This window comes from Macadamia integrifolia, chromosome 8 (genome assembly GCF_013358625.1).
Source record: "Macadamia integrifolia cultivar HAES 741 chromosome 8, SCU_Mint_v3, whole genome shotgun sequence".
Lineage (NCBI taxonomy): Eukaryota > Viridiplantae > Streptophyta > Magnoliopsida > Proteales > Proteaceae > Macadamia > Macadamia integrifolia.
In genome coordinates this window covers 27,650,687-27,675,621 of record NC_056564.1, presented here as the reverse complement: position 1 = coordinate 27,675,621, position 24,935 = coordinate 27,650,687, and the positions used below count along the sequence as shown (strand labels likewise).

At 43.1% G+C, this 24,935-nt stretch overlaps 2 protein-coding genes across 2 annotated transcripts; one reads left to right on the top strand and one right to left on the bottom strand.

The window, feature by feature from the left end:
* Positions 1-424: 424 nt before the first annotated feature.
* Positions 425-1,148, top strand: LOC122086288 (glycine-rich protein 5-like). The gene has a single exon (XM_042655037.1). The coding sequence runs from the start codon at positions 528-530 to the stop codon at positions 888-890; it is 363 nt and encodes a 120-aa protein (XP_042510971.1). The 5' UTR covers positions 425-527; the 3' UTR covers positions 891-1,148.
* An 8,213-nt stretch (positions 1,149-9,361) lies between these two features.
* On the bottom strand, positions 9,362-11,911 carry LOC122085551 (GTP-binding protein SAR1A-like). The gene is made up of 3 exons (XM_042654026.1): positions 11,537-11,911; positions 11,265-11,396; positions 9,362-10,043 (listed from the first exon to the last, which is right to left on the bottom strand). The coding sequence occupies exons 1-3, from the start codon at positions 11,663-11,665 to the stop codon at positions 9,723-9,725; spliced, it is 582 nt and encodes a 193-aa protein (XP_042509960.1). The 5' UTR covers positions 11,666-11,911; the 3' UTR covers positions 9,362-9,722.
* Positions 11,912-24,935: the final 13,024 nt, after the last annotated feature.

Here is a 24,935-nt window from a genome sequence, read left to right as displayed (position 1 = left end):
ACGTTTTTACGCAATGTATAATTGGTCTAGCAGTTCCACCAGTTCTTAACTGGTCTATCAGTTCTGGAATCGTCAGAAGAATCAGATCAGGATGCAGAACCAGCTCGGACCAATAAGCTAAAACTGAAACAATAAGTTAATGGGTGGATCAACTCGGTTATTATTGGGTCAGTTCTGGTCCTAAATTCACTCGTTTATCATTTTTAACTATGTTCATAAAACCTGGTTGGTCCCAACCCAAAAAATCTCTCTCTCTCTCTCTCTCTCTCATAGACTTAATGTTTCACCAAAAAAAATACAACCTCCAGATTATGGTAGAGAGAGAGAGAGAGAAGAGAAGGGCATTTAACCCGTCCTTTAATACTCATAACTATCCCCCAACTGCTCAAATTCATTCCCCATCGTTTATAAAAGAGTTGGATATCATCAAACAGCATCACCACCAACTCAGATTCTCAGTTTGGAAGCCCTTAACTTTCATATAGAGAGGGAGAGAGAGAGAGAGAGAGTGAGTGTGCGAGAGGGAGATGGCGAAATGGAATGTGGTGATTCTCTTGTTCGCTCTAGTGATCGTCCAAACAAGTGCTAGGAAAGAGCCTACCGAAGCTGCTCTCAAAACTGTCAACAGCAACAACAAGAATGGCAATGGTCTCAACGACCAGAAGAACTTTATCATTGGTGCAGGCATTGGTGGTGTTGCCGGAATCGGTGCTGGAGCTGGCGGAGTCGGTGGTGTTGGTGGCATCGGTGGGCTTGGTGGACTCGGTGGTATCGGTGGTGGAAGTGGTCTTGCAGGGTTAGGTGGTCTGGGAGGTGCCGGTGGCGTAGGTGGTGGCCTTGGTGGTGGAGCTGGAGCGGGTGTTGGTGGTGGTGCTCTTCCTTTTCCTTGAGTTCGTTCGTTCCATTATCATGCATGCATGGCTTCCACGCATCAACTATTGGGGTGCTTAAGTTTAGTAGCAGTCAACCGTGGTTAATTGGACAGAGCAGGGCCTTATTTATTTATGAATTAGGGTTTGTTAGTTAAGGGTTTGGTTGTGGTTTGGGTTGTTAAGTTAGTTAAGTGTGAGGATTAGTGATCTCCTTCTATAATGGAAATGTGTTTGCTCTCCTGAAAAGTAATAAAATAGATAGGTGTGAGTTTAAAATTTCTCTTCCATATATGACAATGTTTATTTTTAAACAATGCAGTCTCCTCTTATCTATGATATTGCAGTTATCTTTACATCAAGTATGGGTGACTCAACTATCAAGTATAAGAGCCACAAGAGGCCATTTCATTTGAACCAATTGGTTTTAAGATCGATAAAAGTATTAACATAATATCAAGAGCCTTGCCACAAGAAGCCATCACACTTTGAACCAATTGATTTTATGAAGGAAGTCGATCTTAACATATGGTGATGAACTCTCAGAGCTCGTTACAAAAAAAAAAACCTCTTAGAGCTCGAGTCAATGGGTTTATTAAACTCGATTCACCGAGTTAGCTCGGTTTACATAGTTACACTTTATAGTAACTTAAGCTTGTGGAATTTGTATAGGGAGGTCTTTGTTAATAAAATAAACCCTTCAAAGCCCAAGCTTATAATCTTTTTTATTTGGAAAAACAGTAAGGATCCAACTCCTCTCCATAGAGCCAAAGATCAGAGAATGATTCAATGACTGAGAAGACTCGAGGAATCCTATCTAAACATAGAAGGTAGAGAGCATCTTTAATGAAACATTTAATGGGATGGAGCTACTACACATCGAAAGGACAGTTGCTACTGAATTAATTTTAAAAGGTAAGATAGTTAAAGTATATGCATTGTACTGTACTAAGATTTTCAAAATATGATATAAGTGTCAAAGAACATGCAAGCTTGGGGTAGAAGAAACCTTCCTCTCAGTCTATGCTTTACAATGTTTAGAGAAGACTATGTATTATTGCATCAGATACTAAGAAAGGCCTTGGATCTCAATAAGTCTAATAGTTATTTTTGCTTTGCTCAATGGTATTGTATGTGTAGATGATTTAGAACATGGTTCTTCAACTTACTTTGTGAAAATCATTATATTTTTCTTTTAGACATTGAAAATAACACCATTGCATAGCTTTAGGTGGAAGAAATATGAACATTTTGTTTTGATGGTTTGTGTAATTATAACTTTCAATGGAAAAGGCTAAACTAAATTATGGGTTATGTTCAATGTCAATCAATAATGTGGAAACTCGCAAGGGCTTTTTCTTCTGCATGTGGGGTTATTAAGGGTGTCAATCGGTTGGGTTTCAGTGTATACCGTTTGATTTGGTTTAGTGCAAGATTTTTTAGGTGAAATCAAAACCGAACCATTTAGTAAACAATTTTCTTATGTTTTCTAATTTTTTATCCAATCAACTTCTTTACCTTTAAAATTTTTTGTGAAATGGATCTAAATTTTAATATTGAATTGAATTGTGTTTTTATTATATGCTTTTATTAATAATTATTTGATGTAAATTTGTTTATTTTTATTGAAATATATGTAAACTTAATATTGAATAACTTAAACTTACTACATATATGTTAATCAGTTTAACGGTTTACTAATGATTTAAATTTTAAAACCAAAATTGAATCACGGTTTTAATTTTAAAACCAAAATCAAACCATTTAATAAACGGTTTCAGGTCGGTGTAAAAGATATGGTTCAATTTTGATAAATAATTTTGATTTCAAATTCACATCCTTAGGGTTTATGTCGCATGTGCTTTGAAGTCCTTCTAATGTTAAGGCAGCTTTATGGGGTAAGGGCCTAGGATTCGGGTCTTGGCTTGTTAAGCGTTCCCCTCTCTGATGAGCCATTTAATTTCACAATTTTCTGATAGATCCATATTTGGCCCTTGAGATCATGTGTTTCATAAGCCTCAACATTATTATTATTATTATTATTATTATTATTATTATTATTATTATTTAAATAAAAGAAAAAATATTATATTAATTATTAAAATATATCTTTAGCATGTAGATGGGATCCATAATCACAGTTTTCCTGTTCATAGCCTCGTAGGCCACAACAATAATTGATGCTTATAGTTTTCAATAGAAGTTAACTATATGAAAAGACAAGAATTATAGTTGACTAATAAGTAAGGTATGATAGAAGAGAAGTCTAAGGTTGCCGCACAAACCAAGGAACAAACGTCCTTAGTTCACTACCAAAGCGGTAACAACAACAAAATCACATTCTAGTATTAGGTTTCATTTTGATAGTTAAATCACTTGTTATCTATTGGCTTTAATATTAATTAACTTTCTCTTACAATGATAAATAATGATTTCATTACAATATTAATTATCTTTTTCTTTTTTCCAATCTTGCTCTTACAATTTATAACATGAACACATCAAATCTATTTATTATTCCTAATTGTTTACTTATTTGACTTGGGTAGATGATTTAAATTGTTTTCGCCAAATATTTCCTCATTAGAAGTTATGAATGTAAAATTTCATTGTCGTTCAAGTCAAAAAAACAAATAGAGTCAACCCGATATTGAAAAACTCAAATAAATCAAAATCGTATCAAACCAAAACTGAAACTGGCTAAAAAACACAAAGTTCCTTGACAGTTTGGGTTTTGCTCTCACTATTCTTAAACCGAAATCAATTTAACCCGACCTAAACCAAACCTAACTGACTGTTTGACACCCCTAGGCGTGTCGGTGTATGCATGTCAAAAAAATATTATACAGATAAAGAAGAACGATACTGACGAAATTGTTGCTTCTGCCTGCTCTGCTCCACTGTTCCGTTTCGTCTCTACCTTCATATAAAGTTACATGCAATCATCTGAGGGTGCAACTGATGGGGTCCGAATAAGATCCAAAACCGATTCATGAATTTTCACTTATTCTATATAAATTCACTCAGAATCAGTGAGGATGCAGTCCTTAGAAATGGCTCGTTTGGTTCTGTGGTTTAAAGCTTTCTTGGTTTTGATTAGTGTAATTGCTCTCTCTGCCCGAACTGGAAGCACGCATGTTCTTACACAGTCCTCAACCATAGGTGGAGAAGGAGGAGGAGGAGGAGGAGGAGGAGGAGGAGGTGGTGGTGGAGGTGGGGATGGTACAGGAGGTGGTTTCGGTTCCGGCTCCGGTCGGGGTTTCGGTGGTGGCAGTGGAACCGGTAGGGAAGGATGGGGTGGAGGCGGTGGCGGTGGTGGAGGTGGTGGAGGTGGAAGATCCGGTGGTAGTGGTTCTGGTTGTGGCTCTGGCAGTGGTTATGGTTCTGGTTCTGGTGGTGTTGGTGGAGGCAGTGGGAGAGACGGTGGTGGCGGAGGAAGCATTCCTTAATTAAGAGCTCTCTAAATCTCATCACAAAGACGGAAAAGAGATCTTCGCCCACTTGAAGATCAATAATGTCTCTTTCTGTGTATGGTTTACTTATGCTCGTATTTTACTTGAAGTTTGTAATTCGAAGATGCATGCTCTTAAGTATTGCTCTTTTGCTTGTTTGCTTTGAGGTGAGGTTATGGAATGTGGTTCAGGTTCTCCTACACGTTGATCCACGTAAATGGAATTCATAAAAAGTTAATTGTTAGGTGGTTTTCATCTGTGTGGATCAGGACTTCATCCACTCTGGAAGTTATGTTTTCTCAATTGAGAGTGGATCAAGTCTTCGTATGAGAATCATTTTCGTACAGGGCTGATCCACTTAGATGAAATTTATCTAACAATCAACTTTTTGTTGGATTCAATCAGCCCTTACAAGAATGGTCCTCATACGGAAAATTGATCCACACTCGTCTTAGTTTATAGATTGGATTTTGGTTGAGCTTATTCAATTTAAAACCATATCTCTCATGAAACATTGAATTGTTATTTTTTTTTGCTAAAGAGAGAGAGTTTAGATCGGTTGCACATACAAGTAAGTGAACAAAATTTGACTCCTGCCCAGGTTGCAGCTATGCTACCTAGCTGTAACCCTGCTCACAATCAATGAAATGAAATCTAAACGGGTGTTTTTGAAAATGCCAAAGCCTAAGAAGGTATTAGTGAATCTAAGGGAGAAGGTGAGTTATTCTATTTCATTGGCAAGGATTGCAGCTAGATTCAATATCTGTCCCACTTATTACCATTAAAAGGTTGAATAGGGGTTATATGGAAGCAAAAGGGACATGTGTTGGATCTTCATCTATACATCCAGTTAACATACGTGCATCAAATCCATATTCAACGAGAAACCCCTTGAACCTATTTGGTTTTACGGTTTATGGTTTAGCCTAAGGTTAACACTGGTTACATGCAGTCACACCTAACCCATGTAACAAGTCAGTCGTGGGGAGACTCGAATGAGAGACATTTGTTAACACAACGTCCCTTCTCTCTCTCTCTCTCTCTCTCTCTCTCTCTCTCTCTCTCTCTCACACACACACACACAAAATAACACATACTGGGAAGAGTGCTATGAAAGTTTTAAATGAATTACGCTCTCTCTCAAACACACACACACAAAATAACACATACTGGGAAGAGTGCTATGAAAGTTTTAAAGTGAAATTCTTTTGCACGTATTTTCACTTGTACATATGGATCAGGTGCCAACACTTGTCCATATTCTCCACTCTTAGACATAAACCCTAGTTTAGATGACAATGAAAAGACACCCCTGCCTTTGAAAGGAGGGGTTAAGTATAAATATTGGATAGCGGATTAGGTTTACGTACGAGAACAATCTCATAAGTCCCTGGTCTGTGGATTTAGAATCCACTCTCTCTCTCTCTCTCTTCATTTAATAGATTCCAAATCCTTATATCAGGAGCGTATTAGATTATTCTCGAGCATGAATCTGATCCATTCTCTATATACTGACCACACTAAAGACATGATCGGCGATACAAAACCTAAAACTAATTTCAAAAGTTAAACGGGTGGATCCACTTTAACAAAACTAGTTAGGACATTAATGATATTAGTTTGCCGGAGACCCAATAATAATGTTTTTTTTTTTCATTAACAAAAGTAGTCGGGCTCTCCCACGAAAACATTCTCCATTTACAAAGATACCTTAGTATTTAAATCATTTGGGCTGTCAAGTGAGATTAAAAGAAGGGTTTTATTATAATTAATTAACCAAATGATTTAATTTTTTTCACACTAAAAGTCACTCACATATGACAATGGAACTTAGGTTACAACTCAGTAGTCCCCGTGTCTGAATAAACTTATCCATTTGAATGTGGTCTCTGCATTGGTTGAAAAATATTTTTACAATTAATGGAAGTTGCTTTGTGTTACAATTTTCATTTTTAATGATGCTACCCTTACAACTTCTATGATGTTACATCCCATTCATGTCTAGTAAAATAACTGTGGGAAAGGTTTTCCTAGACATTCTCATTCTCTTTCCTCTTGATAACACCTGACATTCTCGTTCTAGAATTTCTGTCTTTAATCAGATTGTCAAGAGGGTTGATAATAAACTTGCTACTTGGAAATCTCACTTTTTCTCTTTTGTAGGAAGAACGATAGTGATTCAATCTATTCTCTCTTCAATTCCTTCCTTTTTAATGTCTTATTTTCTCTTTCGGAACAAATTAAATTTGTGGAATGGAGATAACAACAATTCAAGAAAAGTTCATCTTATTAGTTGGCACAAAGTTTGCTCCCCCAAACCTTGTGGAGTCTAGGGCTAATAGATACTGTGATACAAAATATACCCTCCTTAAGCTTAGGTGGTGCTAAATTTTTGTCGATTAGTTACTATACGCTCAGGTTTTAAAGGCCAAATACTTTCATAAAAATGTCTCTTTTTTTATCCTTCAAAAGAGGATCCATAACTTGGAACAGCGTTACAAACATTCTTCCTTTACTTATGAAAGTGGTCTACCATAGAATTGATAATGATTCTAATACGAGGTTTTGGACAAACCCTTAGGTCCCACCCCTAAAGGATCTTACTTTGTCCACCTTTTCTTCTTCCATTAACCAAAATCACTCTCTTACCTGGATCAATGATTTTATTTTGAGTGGTATTTGTAATGAAAATATTCTCTACTTTACTCCCTGCCCATGTGGTTACTAAAATTCTAAACGTCCCAATCTCCAATAATGATGACAGGTGGTGGTGATCTCTCTCATAAAAAAATAATAATAATAATCATAATAAAAAATAATAAATAAATAAAATAAAAAGAAAACCCCACCAAATATCCTTATGTACAAACTTGAATGGATTCTTAAAGAGGTGCTCTTGCTCCTATCTATGCTCTCATTGGTAATGATATTTCTAGAAATACAAATTACATCCAAAATTTAAGCGATTTTTTTAGAGATTCATCTTGGAAGGAATCCTCAACAAAATTATTCTAAGAGAATGGATGGATGTTCATCCTACTTGTTTTTTCTATCATTCCCATTGTGAATCTATTTAACATCTCTTCCTCTCATGTGATTTCACAAAAAACACTATGGGCTGCTGGACCCTTAGGTCTACGCACAGAGAATTTGAACTGTTATTTCTTTACTTCTCTTAGTATCATTTTTTTAATTCTAATTTTCTATCTGCTCATGTTAAAAGATAATTTCTTTTCCATTTTCATTATCTCTATATATGGGCTCATAGAAATCAGGTAATAACCACCGGTCAACCTCAATCCCCACACCATTATACACAATGTTAATATTTGGTTGTCTTCCATCCACCAACCCAATAGACAGCAAACATCAAGCACTGACATCTATCACATGTTCCCCAACCACCTTTCTTCACTCATATGATTTTAAAATGTGCTGAAGTGACTAACTCTGCTATCAACATTTCAGGATGGGAACCTGGTGTTTTTTTCAAAGTGAAATTAGTCTCACATTATGCAGATTATATGATGACAGGAGAAAGTACTAAAGTTGCAAATCGGATAATTCTCCAAGGTTTAAAGCAAACGATGGATGATAATTGGAGAATAGAAGAAATCTAGAGTGACTCTAAAACACCATATGTTTCCAAACAATAGCAAAATTTGTGGCCTTGTAATATACTCTTCCCACTCTGGCAAAGGTTCGTTTGTTTTTTTTTTTTTTTTTTCAAAGTGAAATTAGTCTCACTTTATGCAGATTATATGATGATAGAACAAAGTACTAATGTCGGAAGGCAATTCTCAAAAGTTTGAAGTGGATGATAATTGGAGAATAGAAGAAATCTAGAGTGACTCTAAAACCAATATGTTTTTGAACAATAGCAAAATTTTGTGGCCTTGTAGTATACTTTTCCCACGCCAGCAAAGGCTGGTTTGTCTTAGCCTATCCTACAGTCACCTAGAAAGGTTCTAGTGATGTGGTTCATGCACCTCATGAACCCAACAAGGTGTTAAAACTTGGGATCGATCTCAACTGATATTGATCAGGATTGGTATCTGATCGGCCAGGCTCAGATTGGACTGGACAGATTTATTCCTATTTTTCTACCCCTAGATCATGCCAGCGGATAGGTATCGAATTAATCAAGAGTCGTGATCAAACTCAATTTTCAAAACTATGGCCGCTTAGTTGGGTTTAGAGGCACTGAACGACTTCAACAGCGTCTGCATTCCTTCATTGCAACTCATCGACTGATATCATGAATCCTCACTAGGAGCTCCCAATCTCCCATGACTTGGAAGAATTGAATTCTTCATTGATCTTCCACCTTGGCCTACTGGTGAACAGTCTCCTTGCCATGGTGGTGGGTACATCAGTACATGCATCTTTCTTGCTCACTATTTGGGAATTGTGAAGACGGTTCATCTTCACAGTTGAACCAATTTCCCATTTCAACCAGGTGCTACTTCAACCAGTTTGTTGGTCCACCCACTGGGTAGTTTCTATATATACCCAACAAATTCAACCATTGCCGCATGGAATAAAAAGTAGAGACCAAGAAAGCCCATCCTCTAGTAGATTGAAAAACCCATAATTTTTTTTCCCGAATTTCTTATTATCTCCCACTTGATAATGAACCGATAAAAGCCTATTAATCAACCTGAAAAAACCGAACCAAACCAAATCAAATCAAAATCAAAACCCAACTTATTCTTCACAGTTTGATTTCAGTTTGGCCTAATAGCAAACCCAAACTGATTCAACCCGATTGAAGCCAGACCGAACCACAGATTGACACCCCTAAGACTTCTTACAATCTAGGGTAAGAAGGGATATTTCTGAATAAAAAAACCGTTTTTTCCTTCCAAACAAACGATATTTCTGAGACCAGCCACCCCCATTCCAGCGTTTCCACCTACCACCCACCACCAACCACCTACCACTGGTAGTTGAAGAACCGAGAGAATAAACCATAGGTAATTATCAGCATGTAAATAACTAAGAATTGAGTAGGCAACAAAAGTTCCAAATCTGAGGTAATTAGGTAACAACACCACCGCTTTCCCTACCTTAATCCACATTATTATGTTTACCAAATCCTGGATAACTCAGTAAAATAGATAATACAAAACAAAATCTCCTACCTTATACCTAATTGAAGGACCCAAAAACAAAAACAAGTAAAGGAGTAATAACAAAAGTCTTAATTGAAGAAGCTACAAAACCACACACCAATTTGATAGTACAAAATGACTATACATGAAATACCAGTCATAAATAACCCCTTCACCATCAACCCAAGTGGGTAACTCATTCAAATCAACTCCCCCTTAAGAGCTGCAGCAGAATGGAGAAAAAATATCACCTGGGTGTCTGGATTCTCTCTCCCTACATCTTGCCCCTACTTGATGTATTGAGAAAGCCACTTGAACCCATCACCATATCCCATTTTACGGACTATGCTGCACATGAAGACTTCAAGGGGACGGACATTAGAGTCGGTGAGATTTACCTTCCCCTTGCCTGTGGTGAAGTTTGTTAAGCCGAGATGATAACGCAGCTCATCCTCTGAAACTGCATAGGGTATGTCAATCTTGTTCCCAAGTATCAGGAATGGCACATTGGCCAGGGACTCATCAGAGAGGAGGGCATCTAATTCTTTCTTCGACTCTGCAAGCCTCTCCCTGTCAAAGGCATCCACCAAATACACCACAGCATCAACCTGCACCAGAAACAACCACATTTATGATATTTTTCTTCTCTAGCCATCAATAAGACAATAGGCAGACATTTAGCAAGCACTTTCCAATGCCATACAAAGTGCCAAATGAGAGTCATGAACAGAATATTGCCTCAGACCTGACATCACTCAGCCTGTCCAAGGATAGCATATCCAATCACATATATGAAAGAGAATCCAACATAAGCCACATGAGTTGGGATGAGCATTTCAACAGTTAATTTCTTGTGGATTCTCCTTTAAGAAATTAGAGTCTTCTCTACTTCTAAATCAATGAAGAAAATATTTGTTGACTTACAATTGTGCAAATATATAAAACTTGTTTTCAGATGAATATGACCAAGGAAATACACAGAATCAGTGTGCAAAGAGAGAACGAAATTGTAACGAGGACTAAAAATCACATCTCCTTAATTACCATGGTCAAGCAAATAATAAATTAGAGTAGGCACATATCGGAGCCCACACCTCAATTGCTCAAATCAATAACCCTTGGCAAGTTGAACATGCCAAGGCAAGATTGCAGCAATAGCAATTATGAACTTCAATCATACCCCCACTCACAAACTATGGTTCAAAGAACTGAGTTGTGGATCGTTGTAAATCAAACAAAAAATATAACATCCCACATAGCCAAGTGCTGTGAAGCCATCTAAGTTGTGTCTGTTTCTTCAGATAAAGATATACTATAGGACACTAAACTTGCATCTCAGTTGACAGACCAAAAACTTCACTGCAAACAGATTTCATGCTGGAAGCTGCAGCAGCTACCCAGTATTCAGAATAACGGGTTACCAAAAAGAAGAACCAACCAGATATCACAGACATATCAAATGAGATCACTTGAATAGCTTAGAAAGAAATAACAACAGATGAGACAATTATGCTTAACATATCCCTGAAACTAATTGGGATTCATGGGCTGATGATTCATCCTTTCCTTTAGCATATCACAATTGTTGACATCCCTCTCCCCACACCACCCCCAAAAAAAAAAAAATTTACCCACTTTATCTGACATGATTTATACTGTAATTGTCGATACAAAAGCAATTCCCCGCATGATAATAACACAAAATTCCAAATTAGAGGAACTAATCACATCATTTGACACAAAGATTAACTCCAAGAACTTCCATTTTATAAATCAAAGAGGGAGAGGAAAAAAAAATTGGGAAATTTTTTCTGCGGTCCGAGAAATACCTTCGCATAATAATCCTTCCAGACTCTGCGGGCGATCTGATGCCCACCCAAATCGAAGGCCTTGAACTTGATTTTCCCAATACTTAATTCCTCTGATGTCGGATACTGTGTCGGCTGATGCTGAACTAGCCTCTGCGAATGACCCATCATAATTGTCAACAAGAAGAAATCCATTACAAGAAAACCTACACTTACAATAAAACCCAAGAAAGAGCAAAGAATATCAGGGGCGGAAAAAATCGAAAACATTGAAAGAACGAACAAAACAAAACCTCATCTTTCAACATATGAAGCAACGTTGTCTTTCCGGCATTATCAAGACCTAGAAACAAGATCTTAGCCTCTTTTTGCCAAAGACCCAGAGATGCAAGAACACCATAGAACCAATCAACGAGAAACATGATTGCTGAAGAGAATCAGAGTATCAATCAAATAAAACCACTCAAGATTCTATCAATCTTTGAGCTTCCAGTCGAAGAAGCAACCAGATCGGCTTATAGAAGGTCCCCAAATCTCATTCCTACGTTGAAATTGGAGGAAAATCACAAAAATCCCGGTGAAAAATAGAGAGAGAAAGAGAGGTATAGAGATCGAAAAACTTCCCCAGAGAGAGAGAGAGAGAGAGAGAGAGAGGAACTTTGCTAAACCGAAGCAAGGCAGGTGAGAAACTAGAAATACCACTTCTGTTCTGTGTTCGCTGACGGTGGATCTGAACACCGGTTCATTCGGTACGGAATCCCGACTAGTTGTGCGTGTCGAGGAGGAAATGCTATGGGTAACCGGGGATAACCGGTCAGGATTTGCTGTCCACGTGGATCCTGATGGTTGGTGGCATATCGTCACTGAATGTATTTGTGGCCGTCGATTTGTAAGCCAGTGGCGACGATTTCATACTTTTCCCTTTGAACGCTGTACAAGGTCTGACTCTGACTGGCTTTGTAAAGCCGAACCCAAATAGGAAAGGAAAAAAAAAATGGATTTGGTTTTGATTTTAAAAATGAAATTTGGTTCAATTCTACTCAGTTCGTTTTCAATTTTAAGCTAAAATTTCTGTTTGAATGGAATCGAACTGCATGAAGTATAACTTGTATAAATCGAATCTGAACCTAATTAAACTATAGTATATCCTAAGAGGTTAAAACCCAAATTCTAAGGTTTCAATTTTCACATCGTAACTATTAGGGGCATCGTGAGTAAGAGGAAAAGGAGCTATGGATGGAGAGGAAACAGGAATCCAGAAATCAGTCCAAGGATTAATACTAGTTCCATTGCTGACTCTACAAAAAAATATCATTAATAAGAAGATCCCTAGCACCAATAATTGATTTTCATCCTCAAGAGTCATTAGATAAACAATTGGCTGACAGTAAGGAGGTGAGTGGGAAATATTTCGCTTTCACCAACTGTCCCCATAGAGTAAGATTTAGGGAAACAAGAGACTCAACCTTTTTTAGGCAGTATTGATTGATTCATGGGATTTTTTTAACTTTAAATTTAAACCTCCATTGCATTTGGGTTGGCAAACAAAGGACCAACTGATAGTTGTTGTAAGCTTTGAATTCCCATTTGACCAAAAAATTTGCGACTAGCATTATCAAGAGATTTAAGAACAAAAGCAAAAAGACAAAAACATGACATATAATGGATAGGAAGAGTTGATAGCATTGAATTAAGGTGTGTTTAGCTACAAAACCAAGGAATTTAGTCTTTCAACTGCCAAGCTGCATTTTCACCCTTGAAATGAGGGATTCATACTTAGCTTTTGAGAGCTTTCCACCCATATAAGGTAATCAAAGATACATGTACAACCTGGAGGTAGGAATAACTTGGAGTCGATCAGTAAAAATTCATTTGGTAAGAGCTTCAGCATTTGGACTGAATAGACTTTTGGTCTTCGAAAGATTGATGAGTTGACCCGATTTTTTCAATAGTCATAAAAAATCCCATGGAAGAGTGAATTTCAGCAGAGGCAGCTTGTCCAAAGAAGATCAGATCGTCTACCAATGCCATATGAGAAATAGACTTGCCTCTTCAAGAGAGCTTAATCCATTTAATATTATTTTGTTGGAGAGAAATGGCAAGATGAGAAGATAACACCTCACCGCATAAGATAAATAAATAAGAGGGTGATGAGGGTATTTCTTCCCAACCACGGCACGGGCAAGGACCGATCCTAACCAATGCTGCACCTCGGCCCTCCGTCAGGCCGTGCTGCACCTCGGCCCTCCCTCAGACCGTGCTGCCACCTCGGCCCTCCGTCAGGTCGTGCTGCCACCTTGGCCCTCCATCAGGCTGTGCTGCCACCTCAGCCCTCCATCAGGTTGTGCTGCCACCTCGGCCCTCCATCAGGCCATGCTACCAGTCACATCGGCTAGGCACAGTCAAGTAAGGCACCCAGAAACGTAATCTCGTCCACTCCTATATTCAAGGAACGTAATCCCTGATCACGGGGGCAGGACTCTATCCATTACACATCATCAGAGGCATCCACCCCTCTCACAACTTGCACCTCCGAGATCAATGGGGAATATTCTAAGAATATTCCCTAGAACCCGGAATATTTTCAGAATCACAGAGCCACTCCCCTCAAGGACTTTATGCCTAAACAAGACTCTTCACAATCGTCTCTCACTCTCCCTCCATCAGCAGCCTATAAATACCATGGTAAGCCTCCATTAAAGAGGATCGATCACTCACTTCTTCTTTTACTGGAAAATCTCTCTTGAGCATTTGCTGTGAAAAGATCTGACTTAGGCATCGGAGAGTCCCCTGTCGGATCAGCCCGGCTCTCCCCTGTCATCTCTTCTGTGCAGGTCGGCTGGAGCACCAGGAACTGTAAGGAAGGTCATCTGATCAATTTTTACCGCATCAGATTGGCGCCATCTGTGGAAAATAGTTACAAAAAGTCACTTTGGACCAATGCAATTAAGGAGTGAGAAGGTCATTTCTTCAACGACAACGCGAGCAAGATCCACCTGTGAATTACCACTTGGACATCCCCATTCACCACCAATGGCAGAGCAGAAAAACGTCCCAGCAGAGACCCCTCCACGAGGACCCCAGCAAAATAGGCTTGAAGCGCAAGTTGCCCAGGGAGAGGGGGATCAGCACGAACAAAACCCTTAGCTATCTCGCTATGTCCCATCATCCCGGGTAACTCACCCGAACGTGGAAGAGCAGATGCAGAGCTTGCAGTTGCAGGTGTTAGCTACAAACACACTGGTGCAGGATTTCATACTCCAGTTCGGCTCGGCACTTTCAGTGCCACGGACTAGTTCAGCTCAGCTGCCTAGGTCGATTCCGGACAGACAACTCAACGATGAATCTCCTGACAACAGTGTCACCCCTCAATCAACAGCAAGGAGGGGGTCGGCCAGAATGTCACGTACTGTTCACTCAGTACCACCCCGCTCCCCTACCCAGGGGCACAGGCAAGGTCTCATTTCAGCCCAGAATAGAAGAGCTCGTCGTTCCACGTGTCACCGGAGCCCAGAGACACATGATGTCCATAGATCCCCACCCCAAGTAGGAAGACGCCAGTTGTCGCCTCAAAGACTCACTAGAGGCATGCGTCCGCGCAGAGAAGAACGAGAAAATTCTCAGAGGATAGCTCGACGAGATCAACACCATGGTCAGGATTCGCCCACCAAGCTGACCAGAGGCGCACCATGGCAAGGTCAGGATCAGCCTGGTGGTCACCAAGGCTAAGGAAGAAGCCCCAGAAGAGGTGAAAGGGCAAGACGATCCCCGGATCACCGAGCCGAGGTGAGAAGGGATGACCTGGAGAGCCGCATCCAGTGCCTCACTAAGAGAGTAGAAGGAATGCAGAGGCAAAGGCACCCAGCCAACACAACTGTAACTCTGGCCTATAATGCACTATCCGACGAACTGATAGACGTTGAGATGCCTTCAAATTTCGTGATACCCGTCTTCAATGGATATGACAGCACCACAGATCCATATGATCATCTGTTGTATTACAGTTCGGCCATGACAATTCATGGTAGGTTAGATGCCATTCTTTGTCGAGCCTTCGCAGCCTCATTAAAAGGAGTTGCATTGGTGTGGATGTCAAACCTGTGGCCCCAGTCCATCCGCAACTATAAAGATTTGACAAGAGTGTTCCTCACACATTTCCAAGCAAGTATGAAGCAGAAGCAAACTACGCAAAACATGATAAACATGAGGCAGGGAGCGAGAGAGACTATAAGAGAGTTCCTTGCCCAAAAGAGTGGCGTATAGCATGTTGTGTAATGGGGTAATGCACCTTAATCTGGTCCAATATCTGGCCCTCGACTTACCATAAACAATGCCCAAACTATTGAGATAGTGCAATCATTACACCAACATGGAGGAAGTTCTAGCTGCCAGAGGAATAACTGAAAGGGGTGATCAGTCGGAGAAGGAGAAGAAAAAGACTCTGAGACCTAAGGATGACTCTCGCGAGCCGAAGAAGAATAGAACAGATTGGCCACTTGATACAGCTGAACCTGAGCGATATAAACTTGATCGTTCCCGAACAAACCTGCTCTTAGAGATCTAAGATCAGAAATATTTTCGCTGGCAGGCCAATGACAGCTAAACCAGAGGAGAGGAACCCCAATCGGTATTGTCGATACTACCATGACCATGGACATGACACTGAAGACTGCAAGTCTCTGAAAAGGAAAATTGATGAGCTCATCATGGCTGGATACCTTAATCAGTATTTGAAGCAGAAATATGGTGAGAACTGGCCCGGGCCGAGGAGCGATGATGCCAGGCCGAGCCGAGATAGGACCGAGTCGTCCAAGGACCCAGCCACGGATCGAGATGAACTTACGATAATCAGCCCGTGGGTCCAGGCATCCTAACAATCATGGGCTGACCCATGGCAAAATCAGTCAAAAAAGCCAAAGCACACGCGTAGTTCGTATGCATCACAGAACAACCTGTCAAAGCCTTAAGAACGGATCCACCCATCACGTTCTCTGACAGAGAAGTGGAAGAGTTGAACTGGCTCACAACGACGCTGTCGTGGTTCAATTGGTGGTGACCAACCACCCCTTCCACAGGGTCCTAGTGGACACGAGAGCCTCCATTGACCTCATGTCTTACGAAGCCTTCATAAAACTGGGGCTTGGCACCGGGGCCTTAAAACCAGCCCCAGGACCCTTGTACGGATTTTCAGGCATGCTAACAGAGCTAGAAGGAGTTGTTGACTTTCCTGTAACCATTGGATAGGGAACTCAAATAGCCACTACCATAGTCTCTTTTATGGTCGCCAAGATCACCTCACCCTATAATGCAATCCTTGGCCAACCTGGTCTTAATGGTCTTGGGGCGATTGTGTCCACTAAGCACATGAAAGTCAAATTCCCCACCAGCAATGGAGTCAGGGAATGCAAGTCCAGCCAGAAGGAATCCCGGAAATGCTATGCCAACTTCATAAAATCTGTCAAGAAATCGTGCTCAGGCCTAGCATGTATGGTAGAAATTATTGATTGCCGAGATGAAAGCCTCCTGACCCGGGCCGAGCCAGTTGAATAGCTACTTACTATCCCAATCACTGAGGCCAAGCCATCAAAAATAGTTCAGCTCGGAGCACTGCTGAGCTCTTAACGCTGTAATGAAATTTTGAACTTCCTCGGCGAAAACTCTGATATTTTGGCATGGAAAGCTTCTGATATGCTAGGCATCTCCAGGGCCGTAGTTGAGCACAGTCTAGACGTTAACCCTAACTTCAAGCCTGTCCACCAGAAGCTCAGGAACTTCGCGACTAAGCGGAACACCATCATCAATGAGGAGGTTGATAAACTCCTAGCAGCGGAGTTTGTGAGGGAAGTAAAGTACCCGACCTGGTTAGCCAATGTGGTCATGGTTCCGAAGTCCAACGGGAAGTGGAGGATATGCATAGACTACATTGACCTGAACAGGGCCTGTCCCAAAGACTACTATCCTTTGCCCCGGATTGACTCCCTCATAGACTCGACTGTAGGCCACGAGATGCTGACCTTCATGGACGCATATTCTGGCTACAACCAGATAAAGATGAAGGTGGAAGATGAGGAGAAAACTGCTTTTCCCACCACTCAGGGCAACTACTGCTACACTACAATGCCTTTTGGCCTAAAGAATGCTGGAGCCACTTACCAGAGGATGGTGAATACGATCTTCCGAAGTCAGATCGAAAGAAATATGGAAGTTTATGTTGATGATATGCTGGTCAAGAGCGCGAAAGGCACTGATCATGTGCTAGATCTGAAGGAAGCTTTCGATGTCCTGCGGCAGAACCAGATGAGACTAAATCCAACCAAATGTGCATTTGGAGTAACCTCTAAAAAATTCCTGGGCTTTCTAGTGTCGCAAAGGGGAATAGAGGCAAAAACAGAGGCAAACCCCTCAAAAATTGAGGCCATTCATGAGACGCGTCCACCAAGAAATATTCACAAAATTCAGAAACTGACGGGGTGCCTGGCCATACTTAACAGGTTCTTATCCCGAGCTGGGGATAAGTGCCATCCGTTCTTCAAGCTACTAAAAGGAGGAAAAGTTTAACAGCAATTTCACTGGATAAAGGAATGCGAAGTAGCTTTCAATAAAATCAAGGCCTGCCTAACCCGGCCCCCTCTGCTGAGCCAGCCAGAGCCCCGAGAGGAGCTACAGCTTTACCCCGCTACCTCCGCGGTAGCTGTTAGCACAGTCCTCATGAGAGAAGAAGCAAAGACCCAGAGGCCCATCTACTATGTGAGTCATGTGCTCCTGGAAGCGGAGACAAGGTACCGGAAGATTGAGAAGTTTGCATTGGCGCTGGTCGTGACAGCCAGGAAATTGAGGCCCTACTTCCAAGCACACGCCATTGCTGTACTAACTGATCAACCGCTGAGAAAGTCACTTCATATCCCCAGCGTAGTGGGGCGTATGGTGAGTTGGGCTGTCGAGTTAAGTGAGCATGACATTGAATTTCGACCAACAAGTGCAATCAAGGGCCAGGCGCTGGCTGATTTCCTAATAGAATGTACACAAACTGAATAAGCGACAGAGCCTGAGGCTGAGCTAAACAGAAAGTGGGAGCTCTTTGTTGATGGATCCAACACCACAACGAGGAGCGGCACAGGACTTGTACTGAAAAGCCCTGAGGAATTCACGATACAGTACGCTCTTAGGTTTGCATTCCCCACAACAAATAATAAGGCAGAGTATGAAGCACTGATTGCGGGAATCAAACTGAAAAAGGCAGTAATAACAGACAACTTGGTCGCACATAGTGACTCCCAACTAATCGTGAACCAAGTCAATGGGAAATAAGAGGCCAAAGAAGAGAGAATGGCCAAGTATTTGAAAAAAATACATCATCTGGTGACCAGTTTTAACACATTCACGATGGTACAGATCCCGCGGGAGGAAAATGCAATAGCAGATGCCCACTCCAAACTAGCTACAGCAGAACTTGGGGACTGTGCAAGCTCAGTATATTTTAAAGTACTAGACCAACCTACCTATGAGCAAGAATTGCTATGCAGCAATACGTAGAAATCCGAGCCGAGCTGGATGGATCCCATCGTGGACTATTTGCGTGACGGACATCGTCCAGAAGATCAAATAGAAGCAAAGGCAGTCAAAAGGAAAACAGCCAAATACACCCTCCAGGGTGGAGTACTTTACAAAGGGGCATTATCCTGGCCCCTGCTGAAGTGCCTGCCCTCGAACTGAGCTGAAAAGACGCTTCACGAAGTCCACGAAGGAATTTATGGGGGACACATCGAGGGAAGGGCACTGGCCTACAAGGTGCTACACCAAGGATTCTACTGGCCAAACATGCAACAAGATGTAATGAAGTTTGTCCGACAGTGCTTTAAGTGTCAGGTACACGCCCCAATACCACACGTCTTGGCTGCAGAACTTAGTTTCGTGATCTGCTCGATCCCATTCACAATGTGGGGAATGAATATTCTAGGACAATTTAAGAAAGGAAAAGGGGGTGTCCAATTCTTGATTGTCACTATTGATTACTTCACTAAATGGGTGGAGGCACGTCCCCTAGCAAGAATCACTGAGCAGGCAGTGGAGAAGTTCGTGAGGGACGGCGTCATATACCGCTATGGTGTCCCAAAGGTGTTGGTCACGGATATTCGACAATCGAAAATTCAGGCTTCTACAGTAACTTTAATATTGATTTCCGAAACACTACTGTAGCACACCCGCAATCGAACGGTCAGGCAGAAAAAGCCAACCACATACTTCTAGATGGAATAAAGAAGAGGCTGGACTGGGAGAAGAATAACTGGGCAGACCAGCTACTCAGTGTACTTTGATCGTATCGCACCTCAACTTAGACCCCCACAAGAGAGACGTCGTTCTGATTGGTATACAGGACTGAAGCGTTAACCCCTGTGGAGGTAACCCAAGCCTCGTTTCGATCAGCAGTGTTCGAAGCTTCACAAAACGAAGCCGGGCTCTAAGCAAACATCGACTTCATAGACAAAGTTTAGGAAGAAGCACTTGTACGGAATGAAACCTACAAGCAGAAAGTTCGATAGTATAACAACCGAAGGGTCAAACCACGGGGATTCATAGTTGGTGACTTGGTCCTCAGGAAAGTAGCTGCAGCGGACCCAAGAAGTGAAGGCAAGCTCAGCACGAACTAGGAAGGCCCTTACATAGTCTCCAAAGTGGTGCGCCCCGGTACATACCACTTACAGACATAGGGGGTATAGTTATACGAAGGGCATGGAATGTTGAAAATCTCAAAAAATTTTACCAGTAGACAGTTTTATCAATAGATTGCATTGAAATCCCATCGATTGGGTGTTAGTCTTGTAGATTTTATACTTTTAGCACCTTGGCTTCCATATCTCAGTTATTCAATTTTAATCACGGAGCGGATTAGATTTTATTTCGAAGCAATGTATTTGTCCCAAGTGCATACCACACATGAATATACTATAAAGCTTCTCCCAAATATCTGGCTCTTCTAAGACTAAGTATAGCTCGTCGGCATCTAAGACCGAGCTCCAGCTCGGCACGCATCTAAGACCGAGCTCCAGCTCGGCACGCATCTAAGACCGAGCTCCAGCTCGGCACGCATCTAAGACCGAGCTACAGCTCGACACTACTCAAGACTAGAACCAAGTTTGGCGACTCAAAGACCTTAACATCAAAGGCACAAAGACCAAGCTCAAGCTCAGTAGCAACTAAGACCGAGCTCCAGCTCGGCAGCAACTAAGACTGAGCTCCAGCTCAGCACCACAAGACCAGACCTTAGTTTGGCGACTCAAAGACCTTAACAACTAAGGCACAAAGACTGAGCTCCAAATCGGTAGCATCTAAGATCGAGCTCCAGTTCGGTACCAACAAGACCAGACCCTAGTTTGGAAACTCAAAGACCTTAACAACTAAGGCACAAAGACCGAGATCCAACTCAACAGCATCTAAGACCGAGCTCCAGCTTGGCACCAATAAGATCAGGCCCTAGTTTGGTGACTCAAAGACCTTAACAACTAAGGCACAAAGACCGAGCTCCAGCTCGGAAAAATCTAAGACCGAGCTCTAGCTCGGCAACATCTAAGACCGAGCTCTAGCTTGGAACCAATAAGACCAGACCCTAGTTTGGCGACTCAAAGTCCTTAACAACTAAAGCACAAAGACCGAGCTCCAGCTCAACACCAATAAGACCAAACCCTAGTTTGGCGACTCAAAGACAACAACTAAGGCATAAAGACTGAGCTCCAGCTCGGCACCACCAAGACCAGGCCCTAGTTTGGCAACTCAAAGACCTTAGCTAAGGCACAAAGACCAAGCTCCAACTCGGCAACATCTAAGACCGAGCTCCAGGTCTGCACCATCAACGAGACCTTACCCTAGTTTTCGTAACTCAAGAACTAGCTTCGGTTCGACACCTTTAATCCCAAATCCGGATTAGGCATACTTGTATGGCGGTCCAGGTCCAGGCATGATGCTTCGCCATACAAAGACACACAGGACAGAATCAAGTTCAATTGAAAAATGGAACTACCTTACAGAAACTGAAAAAACACAATGAGGGAAGAAAAAAAAATTCCATTAATGGAGGGAAGAAGCCCTCAAAATTTATATCAACTCCCAAATGGGATTTTTACAAAAGAAGAGAAGCAAGAAGATTACATCGCTCCCACGATGGGAAAAAGGAAAAAAAAGAAAGAAACAAGACAAAAAGGAGAAGCACAACATCAGTACTGCAGAAGCTGGGGGGCTGGATCAGGAAGGAGCGAGTTGGATCACTTGGTAGCTTTAGGGTCGGCTTGGGTCACCTCCTCATTGACCTCAACCTGACCAACGAGCTGTACAGAGGGAGCTGGGGCAGGAGCGCGTTGCTCATACTCAGAGAAATCATAACCAGGCGTCTTGCCAAGGACGAACTGAATGGCGTCTTCTGAGCCAGCCTGAAATGAGGAGACGTTGACATCAACTAGCCATTTCTGACCAATTTTAGAGTTCAATCACCTCTCAGCGGCGACCTCATCATTCGAACCCAGCTCGGATTGATGTTTCTTCTCCAGCTCAAAAATCTGAGCTGAGTGTTCAACTTCTTTTTTTTTGCTGGCCTCCTGAGCTTCGGCTAGCTCGCTCTGGAATGTGTCTTTCTCTTTGACAAGGTCGTTGTTGATCCTGAGTTACTTAACCACCTCGCGCTCCAGCTCACCAGCCCTCTCCTCATGGTCTTTCGCCCTCTGCTCCTCAGATCGGGCCTTCCTCTTCTCATTCTCCAACTAGCCCTTGGCCATATGAAGCTCCCCCCGCAGGCGCTTTACCTCATCATCCAACTTCTCGCAGGCAATGGCCATGTTCTCAAACCAACTGGCGGCCTCCACCGCATAAGCGAAAGCCTGCATTTATCCAACGGAGCCATGAATACTTGGAACTCAAATAAATACAAAGGGTAAGAGGCGGGAAATACTTACGTCCCCCATCCGAGCGTAGACCTGCTCCGCAAAGTCAATGTCAGGAAGCTTCCTCATGCGGATAACATCCTTCTTAGGACGGCTACGGCGGCACCAAGTCTGATCTGCCGAGAGGTCCAGAATGGTGTCGTTCTCTAGTAGGTCCACCCAGGGGTCTGTGGGCTGCTTCCCCGTTCAAGCCACCTTTGGAGGGTTTTCGTGCAGCCCCTCGTCAACTGGCGAGAGCCTCCTTTTTTGGCCGTCGGACCCTGCCCCAGGTCGATCAGGTGTGCCAGTCTGCCTTAGTGCCTTCTCTACTGCGTCAGCTGGTTCCTTCGCCTTCGCAGAGCCCAGAGCCCCGTGCCGAGCTGAATATTGTACTGGAGGGGGCATCTCCTTCCCTTGCTTTGCCCCAACAATAAGGGGCGAGGACTTGTTGCCCGCGCCAGTGGGAGGGATGACCTTCACACCCAGGTTGGGGCTCGCCATGGCCTTGCCCTTGTCATCGGCCTTCTTGGTAGCCTGCTCGTCTACGTCTTTCTTCCTCACCTCCGTTGTCGCCCCGGCCAAGGCCTTATTGTCTACCTTCACATTAACCACTGCAATACGAGAAAGAACCGAGCTTTATCAGTATTGGGAACAGGCTAAAACATCAAAAGACTAAACTGAACCACAATAACCGAACTCGATCGGGCCCTCACTAGGGACTTCACTCAGCTCAAACTCTTGGAGGAAGTCTTCATCCTGTAATATGCGACCATCCACAGCCTCTCCACCCAAACACATTTGATATGTTTGGAGGTTAGCTGGGGAGAGCTTGGGTGCTCGGTTCAGCACAGAGAGGGTGGGCTTGACCCAGCTACTCTTGAAGGGGTTTCCCTCCATCGCCACGTAGAAGTACATCTCCTTCCACTTCTTCACCAAGGAGGGCATGTTGAGGAACATCTTCAGATCTTTGTAAGGACCATCTCTCTCCCTTTTGGTGAAGTAGTACCACCCTGAGGTGTGCCTCTTCACCAAGAACATCTTCCTGAACAAATCCAACGTTGCGGTCCAGCTTCGAGACAAACACCTCAAAGCCAAGAACAGTCCGCCATGAGTCAGGAGTCAGCTGACTGGGAGCGAGGCACCAGTGTTCCAGGACCTAGCTGACCAGCTCAGGCACAGGAATCCTCAGGCCACTCTGAAAGGCCACATCGTAAAGGGCAACGTCATCCCTAGTGGTGTCCACTCGTTCGTTCTCGTCTGGGACTCGCATCACCACGTAATCTGGGATGCCTTATCTGCTTCGGATTAGGTTGAGCACCTTGGGCATCAGGATGCTTGGGGTATTCACCATGAACTTCTTCTCTCCAGAGGAGGAGGCAAAGCCTTCCCCCTTGGACTCTGCCTGGTTGGCCTTAGGGACTTCAGCACCCAAGGGGCCCGCACCCAGAGTACTTGCTGCCGTAGCACTGGGGGGCTGAGCTGAGGTAGTCGAGCCAACCCCAGCCCTGGTCGGGACGGTCTCTGGTGAGACCACCTCCACAAACTTAGAGCTCAGCTGGCATCTAGTTACCGTCAGAGCTGGAGCTATCGTCAGAGCCCTGACTACTGGAAGTGTCGTCACTAGAGGATGAAGGATCGGGAATGGGGCACTCAGGGTGATTTTCCCCAGGCCTCACGGTAGTCAAGGGGGTCTGGTTGGGCAAGTCCGAATCACGCATGGATGCTATGTTGGGATCTCCGGGGCTAATGCTAGGGTATGCAGAAGGCTAAGCAGAGGATCGACGAGTCACAACCATAATCGTACTTACTTGTTGCAGGACGAACTTGGAAGGACGAGCGAGAAGGAGCCCTGTTCACGACACCATGTTGCTCTGAAACACTTTGATAGTCCGCACTGAGGATGGGACCGAGCTGAGCTGACTTTATCACAAGATCGAACGACAAGACTTCTGGGAAAGATGTACACTATTTATAGGAGAAGGCAGTGGAGAATAAACGGCTGGATCTTGTCGAAATCAACGGCGAACAGGAGCGGTCTCTTCACCTGCCCGAGGTGAGATAATGGCTCCAAGACATATGGCATAACGAGTGGATGGCGTACAATCGAAAATGTCAGTGAAATTTAATGCTCTAGTTGTCCGACTCGAACCGCTAGAGCGGGGGGCTGGTGATGAGGGTATTTATTCCCAACCGCGGCACGGGCAAGGACCGGTCCTGACCAATGTTGCACCTCAACCCTCCATCAGGCCATGTTGCCACCTCGGCCATCCATCACGCCGTGCTGCCACCTCGGCCCTCCATTAGGCCATGCTGTCACCTCGGCCTCCATCAGGCCGTGCTTCCACCTCGGCCCTCCATCAGGCTATGCTACCAGTCACCTAGGCTCGGTACAGTCAAGTAAGGCACTCAGAAACATGCTCTCGTCCACTACTACATTCAAGGAATGTAATCCCTGATCACGGGGGCAGGACTATCCATTACACGTCATCAGAGGCGTCCACCCCTCTCACGACTTGCACCTCCGAGATCAATGGGGAATATTCCCTGGAACCCGAAATATTCTCAGAATCACAAAGCCACTCTCCTCAAGGACTCTACACCTGAACAGGACTCTGCACAATCGTCTCCCACTCTCCCTCCATCAGCAGCCTATAAATACCATGGTAAGCCTCCATCAAAGAGGATCGATCACTCACTTCTTCTTTTACTGGAAAAGCTCTCTTGAACATCTGTTGTGGAAAGATCTGACTTAAGCATCGGAGAGTCCCCTGTCGGGTCAGCCCGG